The 19,115-nt window shown below is 37.3% G+C and overlaps 1 protein-coding gene across 1 annotated transcript in view; it reads right to left on the bottom strand.

Annotated features, from left to right (window-relative positions):
• Positions 1-19,115, bottom strand: part of SLC44A5 (solute carrier family 44 member 5) — a 103,129-nt gene that overhangs the window by 3,398 nt on the left and 80,616 nt on the right. The window contains exons 16-20 of the mRNA XM_065886383.1: positions 6,624-6,727; positions 5,482-5,555; positions 4,795-4,865; positions 4,580-4,668; positions 3,156-3,240 (exon numbers count right to left, since the gene is read on the bottom strand). Of these exons, the coding sequence (XP_065742455.1) occupies positions 3,156-3,240; positions 4,580-4,668; positions 4,795-4,865; positions 5,482-5,555; positions 6,624-6,727 (423 nt within the window). The remainder of the gene's footprint in view (positions 1-3,155; positions 3,241-4,579; positions 4,669-4,794; positions 4,866-5,481; positions 5,556-6,623; positions 6,728-19,115) is intronic.

Raw genomic sequence — 19,115 nt, forward strand, 5'->3', positions numbered from 1 at the left:
AAGCTTCAACCTCTGCCAGGAAGCACTGAAACTTCCTAAATCCCACCCACTCCAAAGAGGTTTATTTTGATAGTTTAAAGGTTAATAAGATCTTTTATGTCCTTTCAAATGTGTTATCTTTAAATTCTAACGACTGTTCATTTCAGAGAGGTAAATTGCCACATCCTCTGAGATGAAGCTGAATAAAAAGTATGGTGTGATAAATGTAGAGAATAATTGAATTTCAGAGTTCAAAGTCTGTTTTAATGGTAATTCACACCCTCATGTTACAGATGAAGAAACTGAGACCCAGGGATGTAAAATGATTCTCCTGAAATTGAAAGCTCTGGGGCAACAGGATGAGGTGAGGACCCAGTCTCTTGACACCTACTTCAGTTCTCATTCTACTTAACTAAGCGGTGTCCTGTCCTAAATCCTTGTAGTTTACCTCAGATTATATTCAAAAGCTAATACAGTGTTTGCTGACTTCTGTAATACATGAGTTTATATTCCTGCTTTGCTTAGGCTAATAATAAAATGATGGATATTCACTGAGCACACATCTGTTGGGTGGTTGGAGACAAACATGAGAATGATGCTGAGAAGCAAGGAGAAGTTTGCATGGAATTAAATTTCCTGCAGATCCATATAATTCACAGCTGATAATATCTATCTCAATAAATATATAAATGCAACTTGAAACTGTTTTGACTAGTATATTAAAAATGTTATGCTATTTTAGCCTTTATTTATTATGAAATAAAGGATAAGAAATATTATATAAAACCATATAGCACAATCACAGATTTATGGAATAAATCTAAGTTATTTTTCATCATACTCTCTTAGGAATGGTTGGATTATTGGTTTATTAGATTTTTACATTAGACTTCACAGTGACTTTCCCCACATACAAAATGAAAAGCTAAGAAGGGAACATGATAGATGCTGAACATTTTTGTTCTTTTTTCCTTAATCATATTTCTATATCTTATATCACATATCATATGTTGTATGTTTATATCATTATTACTTTTGAGGGATTGGTAGGAACTGTGGTATCAATCAATCACATAATAATGAAAGTAATCATCTACAACTATTGTTTTTTTCCCATCCTGGGACCAGAATTCTCATCACCTTGTAATGTGGAAAGGATGCTATGTCTCTATATTTGCATTTTTTAAATCACCAGTTTTCTGGCAGTCAAGATAATAGGTATAAAGCGGTATATATTTTTTAAAAAGGTACAGTTCCACACAATCATAATTTGCCTTCGAGTATCATTTAAGAAGAAAAATTTTCCAAAGTTAGATGTTGCCCATAGTAACAGCTGCAGAGGGAAGAAAAATACAATTTGGCTTCTCTTGTTCTTTATTATCAAAGACAAGAACATCCCAAAAGAAACTATTCACATTCAACACACAATGTGTTAAATAAGGCTGAAATTATACATGCTTTTCAAGAAGTTGGCAATTAGTAATATAGATGAGTGGAAAACATTTCTTAGTGCTCAAATTTAAAATCTACTGTCAAAATTAAAATCTACAAGATTTGCCAAAGATTGGAAACTGATAGGTTCTAAACATTTCCCGGGATACATTTTGAGAAAACTTTTCAGTTACAAGAATCAGGCAGATCCCAGTGGGCTCTCCCAGTTTCATTCCCATGATTAGCATTTGAGATGAAAGGAGAGACCTCTGAACATTCAAGATCTCTGTCTCTTCTGTGTCTTAAGCTACCTTATTCCCATGCTCCTTCTTCCACCTCACATCTGAGCTGAAGTTTATTCATGTGGTATTTTGTAGATGGCTTTTCCTGACAAACCACTGAAGCACTAGGAAAAGATTAAACATTCCAGTTCCATTTATAGCCAGAGGAAGAGCTAACTTGTACACAAAATTCTCCTGATTAATTTGTCCAGTTATTGAAAATTGATTTGTTAAATGTTCAGAAAAAAAAAACCAAATCATTTTCTAGAAGGTTTTTTCCTTCAATATATCTCCCTAAAGTTAGTATCTTTAGGGATATATATATATATATATATATATATATATATATATATATATATATATCTCCTCTCCTGACCCCAGCATGCAGTTGGTGCTGTGAGTTACACTAAAAAATAAACTGTTCATTTTATACAAGTAGATCACTCAGTAATGCCCTGTCATAGAATGTTTTCTCTGCTTCTCTTAAGAGTAACGTGCCAGAGAAATAATCTCTCAGAGGGTATTAGTTGTAGCGCTAACAAGTTCTGTTCTTTCACCTGTTGACCCTACTTTATCTAGGTTGAAGGAAAGGACAGATCAAGCTCCTGATGGGCACTAGGTTCTCCAGGGCTTTTAAGATGAGGTATTGGGGCTTCCCTGGTAGTGCAGTGGTTGAGAGTCTGCCTGCCGATGCAGGGGACACGGGTTCGTGCCCCAGTCTGGGAAGATCCCACATGCCGCCGAGCGGCTAGGCCCGTGAGCCATGGCCGCTGAGCCTGCGTGTCCGGAGCCTGTGCTTCGCAACGGGAGAGGCCACGACAGTGAGAGGCCCGTGTACCGCCAAAAAAAAAAAAAAAAAAGTTGAGGTATTAATAGAAAACATATCCATTCTGCATACGTGAGGTGCACAGGCCACATAGAAGCACAGTGAAGAAGTCAGTGATGAAAGCTCTATTGAAGTATTTTAACACTATGCGTCAGAGTTGATCTAGCCATTTCCTAAACACGCCTCTCTATGAATCCTATCTATTTGTCATCGTGTTACCCAGTATGAATTGGCCCTATGTGTCTTTGAAACCATTGCCAGCTTGGCTTTATCAGAAGGTATAAAGGCTGTCCTCAGAGTCCCCAAAGCCCAGCCTCAAAGCCCAGTTATGTCTTCAGTTGTTAATAAAGCACAACAGAAGCCAATCATTATTATAAATTTGAAAACATTAAGAAATTAAAATAATTTCATGCTAACACCATGCCATGATGCCTGACCCTCCAGTGCTTTGCAAACTCCATCTCTCAGCCTTTAACGTTTATAAAGCATCTACTAGACAATGTCTCTTTCCAAATAAACTGTTTTGCAGTTTCAGCCAGGTCGTAGCAAATCCACAAGCCAGCTAAAAGACTGGGTCTTAACCTTTTCATCTTTTGGTTATCCACCAGAGGGGGAAAACACATATACTGAAAACTTACAGAAGCAGATGAAAATTGTTTCAATACACATTGCATAGACGCTGAAGAATCCATGTGCAATTAGGTAAGATCCAATCATGACTGTCTGTAAACGAGCAGAGAAGAGAATGAAGATGCCATTAACTTGTCCAAAAGAACAATAATGCAGTTTTAAATAAAATCATGATGAGGACGCTTTGAAATACTCTGTGTTGGAAAAGATTTCAATATAGGAATGTAAAAAGTTCAGTGATAAAGTTTTTGAGTGCCTTTGTACTGGGATTTAAACAAAATATACTAGTTTACCTGCCAATTTTCTTATCACTATCCCCAATGCCTACCAAAAACATCCCAGATTTAGGATCCTGCACACTGAGGCAGTAAAGCGTAGGAGTTAAGACCATACACTGCCTAGGTTTAATCGCAGCTCAGGCATTCACTCGACAAATCACCTAACGTCTCTGGGCTTCCTACATAAGATTGTTGGTGGGGAAGGGGAGAATGTGAGTAATAATGGTATTTATGACACATGGATTGAGTGAGTTAATATACTGTAATAGATCTCGCAGGACTCCCCCCAGGTCCTCTCCAGCTGCCACATCTATCCCCTAGTTGTTGGGAATGTATGTAGGCTGCTGATGACTCAGCTGTTTTGCTCACTAGGAATTGCTCTTGCAGGGAACTGCCTCACCCAAGGTTACACCATCATTCAGAGGGCAACCCCTGGCCAACGGCTGCCTGATGCAGCATACAGAGGCCTAGTCCCTTTGTCAGAATTTCCTGTAATTATGTCTGAGGCTTCAGCTATAATTAACGCATGGATCAGCTTCTTCTTTTGCCTGGTCCTGTCCTCCTCACTTCCTTTCAAGTGTATCTCAGGAGAGCACTTCATAATAAGCCTTCTTCATGCAATCCTCTGTCTCAGGGGTTGCTTCCAAGGGACCCAAGCTCTAAAGCAGAATGAGGCTTGGCCTCAAAGTAAGACCAATCATGTTAGCTATCATTATTTCTCCTATTCCTTTTTGGTTTTTTTATTTTGCCATTTCTCATAAATCAGAGTCAATGTTACCCAGACGCTATGGAATGAATTGTGTCCCCTCAAAATTCATATGTTGAAATCTAATCCCCAAAGTGATGGCATCTGGAGGTGGGGCCTTCAGGAAGTAATGAAATTACAATGATGGAGCCCTTGTGAATGTGATTAGTGCCCTTATAAGAGAAGACAGGAGAGATGAAATCTCTCTCTGCCATGTTAGGATACAGCAAGAAAGTGTCCCTTTGCAAATTAGGAAGAAAGCTCTCACCAGGAACTGAATCTGTGGGCACCTTGATCTTGGACTTCTCAGTCTTCAGAACTGTGCGGAATAAATCCCTGTTGTTTAAGCCACCCAGTCTATGGTATTTTTGTTGTAGCAGCCCAAACTTACTAAGACATCAGCTCTTACCAGCAAAGGTACCCAGTAGTAATTTAAAGATGTTGGTCCTGCTATAATCATTGGGAGTCTTTCTGTGAAGAGTAGAAAGGCCAGGACACCTACAGTGAAAAGGCAGAACATGTATATTGTGCATTTGCAAAGGAACATAGGTTTGTGTAGTAAAGAAGTTTTTCTAAGCACATGTTAAACTTATTACTACTACTATTACTACTACTACTACTTACCTATACACCCAGCAACTAGAATCTTCCCCAGGATTAGTACAAAGTCTGTCACTCTATCCATAACTGCAACTCTGAGAATCAGAAAAAAGAAAGTATAATTTTGTGTTTAAATTATATTTGTTATCAGAAATTTATGAGAGTAAATAATTCACGAGTTCATTTTGATGTGTCTTTGCTGAAATTTTATTTGGCCTTTGTTAAATGCAAGAAATGAAGTTAGAACCCAGGCATGATTTTCTGACTTATTTATAATGGAGTAAACAGAAGATGGCATTGTAAGGCTGTCAGGTGCTATTGGTGGTGTCAGCATTTCTCTCTCTAATTCGAGGACTATGGATACCCTGAATCCTGAGGATGGCTGCACTGGTTCTCTGATTTTGTTCACTCAGACTCTGTCAATTTTGGGAGGGGGGAATAGTCAGAAACATGATGATAATGTTCATGTGGGGAATTTCTTGAGCGTAGGGGATAATAAAAATGAATAAGTGCCAGTGGGTATAAAGGCATAGGTGGATGATGGGAGCAATAATTCTAAAACATATGAAGAAATTAATGGTGTGAAGTAGAAGATTTAAATCTATTAAAATAAAAGATAAGATTCATGTCTAATAAGACCACCAACATGTGAAGTATGGATGCTAAAGCTTCACCAAATCATCTACTGCCATGCTCAACCTGATTACTTACTTTAAAATATTTCTCATCAGCAGATTGAAAGCATCTCTCGCTGACCTGCAGAAGTTTTTGCCATATATTGCAATCTGAGGAAGACAGTTGATATTATTCTGGAGTCAGTAACGTAATTTAACAAGACCAACAGACAATCCAGTGACAGGAACATGAATTAATTCTGTCACCCACACAGTTATTCTCCTTCCTTTTTCCAACAGTTGGGTTCATGGGAGGCTTGGGCAGTGTGTGTCCTCAACTCTGCACAACTCTCAGAGTCATTGACAATAAGGTATGTTTTGGTTGCTATTTGCCTTAAATTCCATGGGGATTAGACAGCTTCAAACAGGTAGGTCTTCGTCTCAAATCCCAGGACACAGCTTCTGTCTTTGAAGTGTTTTGGCTATGGTTTGTTGCTGAATGGGTTAAATGTTGTAGCGTTCACATTAAAAATTACTCTCAGGAAACCCAGTGCCTTCCAATACACTTGCTTTATTGATTAAAAGGCTCAATACAATATTCTCACTGGAGGTATATTAATGACTCTTTGAATGTCCATAACTATTTGAATCACCCATGCAGACCCTATATCACTGTGATAATATGTGAGTGTTATAAGGCTGTAGCTGCTAAATTTTAGAATAATATTTTTGGATCCCCTATTTTAAAAAAAATCTCTTTAGAAGCCTCCATATTTCCATAGGAAATAAGTAACAAATTCAGCTATGCATTATCAATTCCCACACATTTCAAAATAAGAATCATAAAAAGAAATAGACCCTTCCTTAAAAATATGTAAATCCCGGAATTAGAAGAATATTTTCTTTTCACAGTGAAACATAGACTAGGTAAGCTTTCCTCCCACTAAACTATGTCAAATACAAACAAAATCATTTTCAATCTAGCACATTTTTATACTTCTAAGGTAAATAATATTTTCCCTCTCCAAAAAGGTATTGAAGGTAATAATGAACTACAGTTAAGTTACTGTCTCAACTAGGAAAACATAGCCCTGAATGATGCATTGGATTCACAAATTCTTATAACAACATGGTGATAAATTCAACTGCTTGATGCACAAGTGCTTTAGAGATGGAAACGTAGACATGGGGTTTGGGTTTGCAAAGAAGCAGTTTAGTAAATAAAAATAAGCTACTTACCATAACATAGGCATTTCTGTTCAAAAACTTTACTGCTTTTTCTAAACACCAGAAACAGCATCTCAGGCAGCATTTTAGGAATTTAGAAATGTTGTTCTGGGCCTCTATGAGAAGGAGATATTTAAACCTATTAATGATTTGCAAACTCTAGGAATCAAAAAAATATAGTAAAACTTTAAGTGTGCTTTAAAACTTTTTTAATTGCAGTGAAATATACATAAGATTTACCATTTTAACCATTTTTAGGTGTACAATTCAGTAGCATTTAGTACATTCACGATTTTGTGAAATTACCATCACTATCAATTTCCAGAACTTTTCATCATCTCATATAGAAACTCTGTACCCATTAAACAATAACTCCTCATTCTCCCTTTCTCCCAGTCCCTGGTAACCTCTGTCATACTTCTGTCTGTATGAATTTGCCTCCTCTAGATACCTCATATAAGTAGAATCATACAATATTTGTCCTTTTGTGTCTTGCTTATTTCACTTAGCATTAAATTGTCAAGATTCATTATTACATTTATTTTTAGAGCTGAATGACATTTCATTGTATGTATATGTCACATTTTGCTTATTCTTTTATCTGTTAATGGAAATTTGGGTTGTTTCTACCTTTTGGCTATTGCAAATAATGCTCCTATGAACACTGGTGTGCGAGTATTTGTTTGAGTCCCTGCTTTCAATTATTTTGAGTATATATGTAGAAGTGGAATTGCTGGCTCATATGACAATCAAATTTTTGACTTTTAAAGGAATCACCATACTGTTTTCCACAGTGGCAAATCAGTGGTGATTTTACATTCCCACCAGCAATGCACAGGTGTTCCAATTTATCCTCACCCTACAAAAATTTGTTATTTTTCATTTTTTGATACTAGACATTCTAATGGGTATGAATTGGTACCTCACTATGGTTTTGATTTGCATTTCCCTAATGACTAATATTGAAGATCTTTTCATGTGTTCATTTACCATTTATATATGTTCTTTAGAGCAATGTATATGAAATCCTTTGCAGGAGGGATAAAGATGGTGTCATAGGAGGTTCTTGAACTTCCCTCCTCCCCCAGATGCATTGAATGTACAGCTACACATGGAGCAATTTCCTCTGAGAGAAATCCAGAAACAAGCTGAGTGACTCCTACACATCAGGCAACGATGAAAATCCCACGTTGAAATGGTAGGAAAGGCTGAAACACACTCGCCATAAACTCTACCCCTGGTACAACACCATCCAATCAGGACAATACCCCCAACTCTCAGCTTCTCCCTGAGGAGTGAAGGGTTTGGGCAGCACATCAAGGATTCCAACTTTTAAGGCTCCCACCCAAGAGACAGACCCCGCAAAACACTTAGCTCTGATAGCCAAAGGGGCTTGTTTCTACAAGTTCTACAGGACTATAAAAAACAAAGAAGCAGTTCTTAACAGGCACATATGCTAGCAATCACTATACCCCCAGGCTTAGCAAAGACGGAGCAGGCAAAAACGCCCATTTTCCAGTGTCTTCCTGGGAGGGGATTGACTGCGCACTTTACAATCTTGTGCCTAAAATTCCAGCTTCTAGTTTGCACACTCTTGGAGCTAGCTATGATCCTACATTGACCCAGGGGGAGCAGGTCACCAACATTTCTTTGGAAGGAGCTTATACACCTGTGTGGTGCCCCAGTTTCTGCAGCTGCTGCCCGAGTCATGGTCCCCGCTTTGTGTGGCTCTAATAGGGCTTGCACAAATGAGTCTCACAGGACTGTAGAAAACAAAGAATCCATTTTTAAATGGTAAAGGAATGCCCTACCACCACCACCACCACCATGGCTATACATCCTGGCTCAGTGCAGAGGGGGCAGGCAAAAGCCACCTCCTAGTTTCTCCCTGAAAGGATAATCTACATACTTTCCCAGCTGCTGCTTAAGGGTTTAGCATCTAATCAACCGGCATCTAGGTTCTGACTGTGATCCTCCGCTTTGGGACCCTGACAGGTCTAGGTACACCTTCAATTACTAAGAGCCACTAAACTAACTATGGTGGCTAGGACAATCACAAAGATTTGAGAGAACCAGAAGGTTCGGCTGGGCTGATTAATGAAGCTCATCTCCTACATGAGACTATTCTGTCAAGTTGGGAAAGATGGCTGTTTTATCTAATGCACAGAAAGCAATACAGAGAGTCAAGAAAAAAAAAAAGAGAAGGAGAAACAAGGGAATACTTTCCAAATAAAAAAAATATATGTATTTCCAGAAACTGATATTTCTGAAACAGAGATAAGTGATTTAACTCGTAAAGAATTCAAAATAATGGTCATAAAGATGCTCACCATGGTCAAGGAGAAATGCATGAACAAAATAAGAATTCAATTAAGAGATAGAAGATATCAAAAAAAAAATCAAACAATTTATAGAGCTGAAGAATACAATTGAACTGAAAAATTCAATAGGGGGATTCATAGCAGATTAGATCTAGTGAAAGAAAGGATTGATGGACTCCCTCTTGTGAGAGCACCAGAATCACAACTAACTGCTGAACAAGCATTGACAGGAAGACACTGGTGGAACTCACCAAAAAAGATATCCCACATCCAAAGAAAAAGGAGAAGCCACAGTGAGACGGTAGGAGGGGCACAATCACAATGAAATCAAATCCCATAACTGAAGGGTGGGTGACTCACAAACTGGAGAACACTTATACCACAGAAGTCCACCCACTGGAGTGAAGGTTCTGAGCCCCACGTCAGGCTTCCCAACCTGGGGTCTGGCAATGGGAGGAGGAATTCCTAGAGAATCAGACTTTGAAGCCTAGCAGGATTTGACTGCAGGACTTTGACAGGATGGGGGAAACAGAGACTCCACTCTTGGAGGGCACACACAAAGTAGTGTGTGCATCGGGACCCAGGGGAAGGAGCAGTGACCCCATAGGAGACTGAACCAGACCTACCTGCTAGCGCTGGAGGGTCTCCTGTAGAGGTGGAAGGTGACTGTGGCTCACTGTGGGGACAAGGACACTGGCAGCAAAAGTTCTGGGAAGTACTCCTTGGCGTTAGCCCTCACAGAGTCTGCCATTAGCCCCACCAAAGAGCATGGGTAGGCTCCAATGTTGGGTCACCTCAGGCCAAACAACCAACAGGGGGGGAACCCAGCCCCACCCATCAGCAGACAAGTGGATTAAAGTTTTACTGAGCTCTGCCCACCAGAGCAACAGCCAGCTCTACCCACCACCAGTCCCCCGCATCAAGAAACTTGCACAAGCATCTTAGATAGTCTCATCCACCAGAGGGCAGACAGCAGAAACAAGAAGAACTACAATCCTGTAGCCTGTGGAACAAAAACCACATCCACAGAAAGATAAGACAAGATGAAAAGGCAGAGGACTATGTATCAGACGAAGGAACAAGATAAAACCCCAGAAAAACAACTAAATGAAGTGGAGATAGGCAATCTTCCAGAAAAAGAATTCAGAATAATGAGAGTGAAGATGATCCAGGACATTGGAAAAAGACTGGAGGCAAAGATCGAGAAGATGCAAGAAATGTTTAACAAAGACCTAGAAGAATTAAAGAACAAACAGAGACGAACAATACAATAACTGAAATGAAAACTACACTAGAAGGAATCAATAGCAGAATAACTGAGGCAGAAGAATGGGTAAGTGACCTGGAAGACAGAATGCTGGAATTCACTGCTGCAGAACACAATAAAGAAAAAAGAATGAAAAGAAATGAAGACAGCCTAAGAGACCTCTGGGACAACATTAAACGCAACAACATTCACATTATAGGGGTCCCAGAAGGAGAAGAGAGAAAGGACTCGAGAAAATATTTGAAGAGATTATAGTCGAAAACTTCCCTAACATGGGAAAGGAAATAGCCACCCAAGTCCAGGAAGTGCAGAGAGACCCATACAAGATAAACCCAAGGAGAAACACGCCAAGACACATAGTAATCCAATTGGCAAAAATTAAAGACAAAGAAAAATTATTGAAAGCAGCAAGGGAAAAATGACAACATACAAGGGAACTCCCATAAGGTTAACAGCTTATTTCTAGCAGAAACTCTACAAGCCAGAAGGGAGTGGCATGACATATTTAAAATGATGAAAGGGAAGAACCTACAACCAAGATTACTCTACCCAGCAAGGATCTCATCCAGATTTGATGGAGAAATCAAAAGCTTTACAGACAAGCAAAAGCTAACAGAATTCAGCACCACCAAACCAGCTCTACAACAAATGCTAAAGGAACTTCTCAAAGTGGGAAACACAAGAAAAGAAAAGGACCTACAAAAACAAACCGAAAACAATTAAGAAAATGGTAATAGGAACATACATATCAATAACTACCTTAAAGGTGAATGGATTAAATGCTCCAACCAAAAGACACAGGCTGGCTGAATGGATCCAAATCAAGACCCATATATATGCTGTGTACAAGAGACCCAATTCAGACCTAGGGACACATAAAGACTGAAAATGAGGGGATGGAAAAATATATTCCATGCAAATGGAAATCAAAAGAAAGCTGGAGTAGAAATACTCATATCAGATAAAACAGACTTTAAAATAAAGAATGTTACAAGAGACAAGGAAGGACACGACATAATGATCAAGGGATCAATCCAAGAAGAAGAAATAACAATTATAAATATATATGCACCCAACATAGGAGCACCTCCATACATAAGGCAACTGCTAACAGTTCTAAAAGAGGAAATCGACAGTAACACAATAATAGTGGGGGACTTTAACACTTCACTTACACCAATGGACAGATCATCCAAACAGAAAATTAATAAGGAAACACAAGCTTTAAATGACACAATAGACCAGATAGATTTAAATGATATCTATAGGACACTCCATCCAAAAAAGCAGATTACACTTTCTTCTCAAGTGTGCATGGAACATTCTCCAGGATAGATCACATCTTGGGTCACAAATCAAGCCTCAGTAAATTTAAGAAAATTGAAATCATATCAAGCATCTTTTCTGACCACAATGCTATGAGATAAGAAATCAATTACAGGGAAAATAACGTAAAAAATACAAACACATGGAGGCTAAACAATACATCATTAAATAACCAAGAGATCACTGAAGAAATCAAAGAGGAAATCAAAAAATACCTAGAGACAAATGACGATGAAAACACGATGATCCAAAACCTATGGGATGCAGCAAGAGCAGTTGTAAGAGGGAAGTTTATAGCAATACAATCCTACTTGAAGAAACAACAAACATCTCAAATAAACAATCTAAACTTACACCTAAAGGAAGTAGAGAAAAAAGAACAAACAACACCCAAAGTTAGAAGAAGGAAAGAAATCATCAAGATCAGAGCAGAAATAAATTAAATAGAAACAAAGAAAACAATAGCAAAGATCAATAAAACTAAAAGCTGGTTCTTTGAGAAGATAAACAAAACTGATAAACCATTAGCCAGACTCATCAAGGAAAGGAGGGAGAGGACTCAAATCAATAAAATTAGAAATGAAAAAGAAGTTACAACAGACACTGCAGTAATACAAAGCATCCTAAGAGACTACTACAAGCAACTCTATGCCAATAAAATGGACAACCTGGAAGAAATGGACAAATCCTTAGAAAGGTATAACCTTCCAAGACTAAACCAGGAAGAAATACAAAATATGAACAGACCAATCTCAAGTAATGAAATTGAAACTGTGATTAAAGATCTTGCAACAAACAAAAGTCTAGGACCAGATGGCTTCACAAGTGAATTCTATCAAACATTTAGAGACGAGCTAACACCCATCCTTCTCAAACTCTTCCCAAAAACTGCAGAGAAAGGAATACTCCCAAACGTATTCTATGACGCCGCCCTCACCCTGATACCAAAACCACAAAAAGATAATACAAAAAAAGAAAATTACAGACCAATATCACTGATGAATATAGATGCAAAAATCCTCAACAGAATACGAGCAAACAGAATCCAACAACACATTAAAAGGATCATACACCATGATCAAGTGGGATTTATCCCAGGGAGGCAAGGATTCTTCAGTATATGCAAACCAATCAATGTGATACACCATATTAACAAATTGAAGAAGAAAAACCATATGATCATCTCAATAGATGCAGAAAAAGCTTTTGACAAAATTCAACACCAATTTATGATAAAAACGCTCCAGAAAGTGGGCATAGAGGGAACCTACCTCAACATAATAAAGGCCATATATGACAAATCCACAGCAAACATCATTCTCAATGGTGAAAAACTGAAAGCATTTTTTCTAAGATCAGAAACATGACAAGGATGTCCAATCTCACCACTATTATTCCAACATAGTTTTGGAAGTCCTAGCCATGGCAATCAGAGAAGAAAAAGAAATAAAAGGAATACAAATTGGAAAAGAAGAAGTAAAACTGTCACTGTTTGCAGATGACATGATACTATACATAGAGAATCCTAAAGATGCCACCAGAAAACTACTAGAGTTAATCAATGAATTTGGTAAAGTTGCAGGATACAAAATTAATGCACAGAAATCTCTTGCATTCCTATACACTAATGATAAAAAATCTGAAAGAGAAATTAAGGAAACACTCCCATTTACCATTGCAACAAAAAGAATAAAATACCTAGGAATAAACCTACCTAGGGAGACAAAAGTCCTGTATGCAGAAAACTATAAAATGATGAAAGAAATTAAAGATGATACAAACAGATGGAGAGATATACCATTTTCTTGGATTGAGAGAATCAATATTGTCAAAATGACTCTGCTACCCAAAGCAATCTACAGATTCAATGCAATCCCTATCAAATTACCAATGGCATTTTTTACAGAAGTAGAAAAAAAATCTTAAAATCTGTATGGAGACACAAAAGACCCCAAATAGCCAAAGCAGTCTTGAGGGAAAAGAACGGAGCTGGAGCAATCAGACTCTCTGACTTCAGACTATACTACAAAGTTACAGTATTCAAGACAATATGGTACTGGCACAAAAACAGAAATATAGATCAATGGAACAGTATAGAAAACCCAGAGATAAACCCACGCACCTATGGTCAACTAATCTATGACAAAGGAGGCAAAGATATACAATGGAGAAAAGACAGTCTCTTCAATAAGTGGTGCTAGGAAAACTGGACAGCTGCATGTAAAAGAATGAAATTCGAACACTCCCTAACACCATACACAAAGTAAACTCAAAATGGATTAGGGACCTAAATGTAAAACGAGACACTATAAAATTCTTAGAGGAAAACATAGGAAGAACACTCTTTGACATAAATCACAGCAAGATCTTTTTTGATCCAACTCCTAGAGTAATGGAAATATAAACAAAAATAAACACATAGGACCTAAGGAAACTTAAAAAGCTTTTGCACAGCAAAGGAAACTACAAACAAGGTGGAAAGACAGTCCTCAGAATGGGAGAAAGTATTTGCAAACGAATCAATGGACAAAGGATTAATCTCCAAAATATATAAAGAGCTCATGCATCTCAATATTTAAAAAACAACCCAATCCAAAAATGGGCAGAAGACCTAAATAGACATTTCTCCAAAGAAGACATACAGATGGCCAGGAAGCACATGAAAAGCTGCTCAACATCACTAATTATTAGAGAAATGCAAATCAAAACTACAATGAGGTATCACCTCACACCAGTGAGAATGGGCATCATCTGAAAATCTACAAACAACAAATGCTGGAGAGGGTGTGGAGAAAAGGGAACCCTCTTGCACTGTTGGTGGGAATGTAAATTGACACAGCCACTATGGAGAACAGTATGGAGGTTCCTTAAAAAACTAAAAACAGAATTACCATATGGCCCAGCAATCCCACTACTGGGCATATACCCAGAGAAAACCATAATTCAAAAATACACATGCATCCCAATGTTCATTGCAGCACTATTTACAATAGCCAGGACATGGAAGCAATCTAAATGCCCATCGACAGATGAATGGATAAAGAAGATGTGGTATATGTATACAATGGAATATTACTCAGCCATAATAAGGTACGAAATTGGGTCATTTCTAGAGACATGGATGGATATAGACTGTCATACAGAGTGAGGTAAGTCAGAAAGAGAAAAACAAATATCGTATGTTAATGCATGTATGTGGAGCCTAGAAAAATGGTACGGATGAACCAGTTTGCAGGGCAGAAATTAAGACACAGATGTAAAGAACAAACGTATGGACACTACGTGAGGAAAGTGGTGGGGGGGGCGGGTAGTGTGTGATGAATTGGGAGATTGGGATTGACATATATACACTAATATGTATAAAATGGATAACTAATAAGATCCTGCTGTATAAAAAAATAAAAGAAAATTCAAAAAGAAAGAAAGAGGGCTTCCCTGGTGGCGCAGTGGTTGAGAGTCCGCTTGCCAATGCAAGGGACACAGGTTCATGCCCCGGTCTGGGAAGATTCCACATGCCGTGGAGCGGCTTGGCCCATGAGCCATGGCCACTGAGCCTGTGCGTCCGGAGCCTGTGCTCCGCAATGGGAGAGGCCACAACAGTGAGAGGCCCGTGAATCGCAAAAAAAAAAAAAAAAAGAAAGAAAGGATTGATGAATTCAAAGACAAGGCAGTGGGATTCATCCAATTAGAGGAAGAAAAATTAAAAAGAATGTACTTTTTACATGTTACAAGAGGTCCCAGGAGAAGAAAGAGAAAGGGGCTGAAAATATATTCAAAGAAATAATGATTGAAAACTTCCCTAACCTGGAAAATCAAAGAGACATCCAGATCCAGAAAGCTCAAAGAATATCAATGTAAAGAGATCCATACTGACTCACATAAAATTAATTTTCAAAAGTTAAAAGGTGGGTAAATGCAGCAGGAGAAAAGCAACTTCTTATATACAAGGGAATCCCCATAATCCTATAAGCAGATTTTTCAGCAGAAAATTTGCATGCCAGAATGAGGTAGAATGATACGTTAAAAGTGTTGAAAGAAAAATCTGCTGACCAAGAAACTCTATCTATGTGGCAAAGTTGTGCTTCAGAATTGAAGGAGAGGTAAAAGTTTTCTAGACAAACAGAAGCTAAAAGTTTATCACCAGTAGACCAGCCTTACAAGAAATGTTAAAGGGATATCTTTAAGCTGAAACAAAAGGATGCTTATTAGTAACATAAAAATATATGAAAGTATAAAACTCACAGTAAAGGTAAATATACACTTAAATGCAAAATACTCTAAAATTGTAATGGTGGTAGGTAAACAGCTTAGAACTACAGTATAAAGGTTAAAGACAAAGTATTAAAAAGGACTATAATTACATAACTTGTTAATGGATACACAATATAAAAAGATGTAAACTGTGATATCAAAAACATTGTAGTGGGCTTCCCTGGTGGCGCAGTGGTTGAGAGTCTGCCTGCCGATGCAGGGGACACGGGTTCGTGCCCCGGTCCAGGAAGATCCTGCATGCTGCGGAGCGGCTAGGCCCCTGAGCCATGGCCGCTGAGCCTGCGCGTCCGGAGGCTGTGCTCCACAACGGGAGAGGCCACAACAGTGAGAGGCCCGCATACCGCAAAAAAAAAACAACAACATTGTAGTATAAAATGTGTGTGTGAATATAAAACAGAGCTTTTGTATGCATTTGTAGTTAAGTTGTTATCAGCTTAAAACACATTGTTATAAGTATAAAATATTTTCTGTAAGCCTCATGATAACCACAAAGCAAAAACCTATAGTAGATACAAGAAAGGAATCAAAACATACCACTACAGAAAATCATCAAATCACAAAGGAAGAGAGGAAGAGAGAAACAAAAACTATAAAACAGCCAGAAAATAGTTAACAAGATAGAAACAGTAAGTCCATAGCTATCAATAATTACAATTAATTGTAAATGGACTAAATTCTCCAATCAAAAGATATAGAGGGACTGAAAGAAATTTTTTTAAAAAGACTCAAATATATGCTACCTACAAGAGTCTCACTTCACCTTTAAAGACATACTTAGACTGAAAGTAAAGGATTAGAAAAAGATTTTGCAGGCAAATGGAAACCAAAAGAAATCAGGTGTACCTATGCTTATATTAGTCAAAATAGACTTTAAGCCAAAAGTTGAAACAATACACAAAGTTCATTATACAATGAAAAAAGTGTCTATTTATCAAGGGGATATAAAAATTATAAATATTTATGCACCCAATATTGGAGCACCTAAATATATAAAGCAAATATAAACAGATATGAAGGAAGAAATAAATAGCAATATAATAATAGTAAGGAATTTTAAAATTTCACTTTCAACAATGGATAGATCATCCAGACAGAAAAGCACTGGACTTAACTACACATTAGACTAGAAGCACTTAACAGACATTTACAGTACATTCCATCCAACCACAGCAGAGTATACATTCTTCTCAAGTACACATGGGACATTCTCCAGGATAGATCATATGCTAGGTCACAAAACAAGTTTAATAAATGTAAGAAGTGTGAAATAATATCAAGCATCTTTTCCAAACACAGTGGTATGAAACTAGATATCAATTACAAGAAGAAAACTGGAAAATTCAACGTGTGGAGATTAAACAACATGCTACTGAACAACCAACAGGTCAAAGCATAAATCAAAAGGGAAATCAAAGAGTACCTTGAGACTAAAGAAAATGCAAACACAACATACCAAAATGTATGGAATGTAGCAAAGCAGTTCTAAGAGGGAAGTCCATAGCAATAAACACCTAAGTTAAGAAGAAAGAAAGATCTCAAACAACCTAATTTTTCGCCTCAAGGAATTAGAAAGAAAAAAAAAGAAGAAACTATGTACAAAGATAATAGAAGGATGGAAATAGTAAAGATTAGAGTGGAAATAAATGAAATAGAGACTTAAAAATAGGAAAGGTAAGTGAAACTACCAGCTGTTTTTTTGAAACATAAAATTGACAAACCTTTCACTAGACTAACTGAGAGAAAAGTAGTGAAGACTTAAATTCAGAAATGAAAGAGGGGACATTACAACTGATACCACACAAGTACAAAGGATCATAAGAGATGCTAGGAACAATCTTACATCAACAAATGGGACTACCTAGAAGAAATGGATGAATTCCTAGAAACATGGAACCTACCAAATTGAATCATGAAGAAATAGAAAATCTGAACAGATCAATTACTAGTAAAGATTTTGAGTCAGTAATCAAAAACCTCCCAACGAAGGAAAGTCCAGGATCAAATGGCTTAACTTGTGAAATTCTGCCAAACATTTGAAGAAGAATTAATACCAGTTCTTCTCAAACTCTTTCAAACAATAGAAATGGAGAGAACATTTCCAAACACATTTTATGAGGCCAGCATGACCCTGATACCAAAGCCAGACAAGGCCACTGCAAGAAAAGAAAATTACAGGCCAATATCCTTGATGAGCATAAATGCAAAAATCCTCAGCAAAATATTAGCAAATTGAATTCAATACTAGATTAAAAGAATCATATACCAAGATGAAGTAGGATTTATTCCAGGGATGCAAGTATGATTTAACATATGCAAATCAATAAATGTGATGCTCCACATTAACAAAATGAAGGAGGAAATCATGATTATCTCAATAGATGCAGAAAAATTACTTGACAAAATTCAACCTCCTTTAGTAATAAAAACTCTCAATAAACTGGTTATTGAAGGCCTCAACATAATCAAGACCATATGTGACAAGCCCACAGCTAACATCATACTCATTGGTGAAAAGCCAAAAGCTTTTCCTCTAAGATTAAGAACAACATAAGGATGCCTACTCTTGCCACTTTTTTCTTTTCTCTTTCTTTTTTTTTTTTTGCCACTTTTTTTCAATTTGGTACCTGAAGTCCTAGCCAGAGCAATTAGACAAGTAAAAGAAATAAAAGGTATCCAAATCAGAAAGCAAGAAGTAAGACTGTCTCTGTTTGCAGATCACATGATATTATATATAGAAAACCCTATAGTGTCCACCAAAAAACTATTTAAGCTAATACATGAAATCAGTAAAGTTTCAGGAAATAAAATCAATTTACAAAAATGAGTTGCCAAAAAAGAAAAAAATGAGTTGCCTTTCTATACACCAACAACTAACTATTGGAAAGAGAAATCAAGAGTAAAATTTCATTTACAATTGCATGGAAGCAATAAAATACCTAGGAATAAATTTAAATGAGGAGGAGAATTATTGGGTTGACCAAAAGTTTGTTCTGGTTTTGCCATGTTATGGAAAAACCGAAATGAACTTTTTCGCCAACCCAATATTTGTGCATTGAAAACTGTGAGCTGTAGACAAAAGAAATTGAAGAAACAAATAAGTGGCAAATATTCCATGTTCATGGATTGGAAGAATTAATATTGTTAAAAAGTTCGTACTACCCAAAGTGATCTACAAATTTCATGCAATCCCTATCAAAATTTCAATGCCATTTTTCACACAAATAAAAAAAAAAAATCCTAAAATTTGCATGAAACCACAAAAGATCCAAATAACCAAAGCAATTAAGAAAGAATAACAAAGCTAAAGGCATTACACTT

The sequence above is a fragment of the Phocoena phocoena genome, chromosome 1, assembly GCF_963924675.1.
Source record: "Phocoena phocoena chromosome 1, mPhoPho1.1, whole genome shotgun sequence".
In the NCBI taxonomy this organism is placed as follows: Eukaryota; Metazoa; Chordata; class Mammalia; order Artiodactyla; family Phocoenidae; genus Phocoena; species Phocoena phocoena.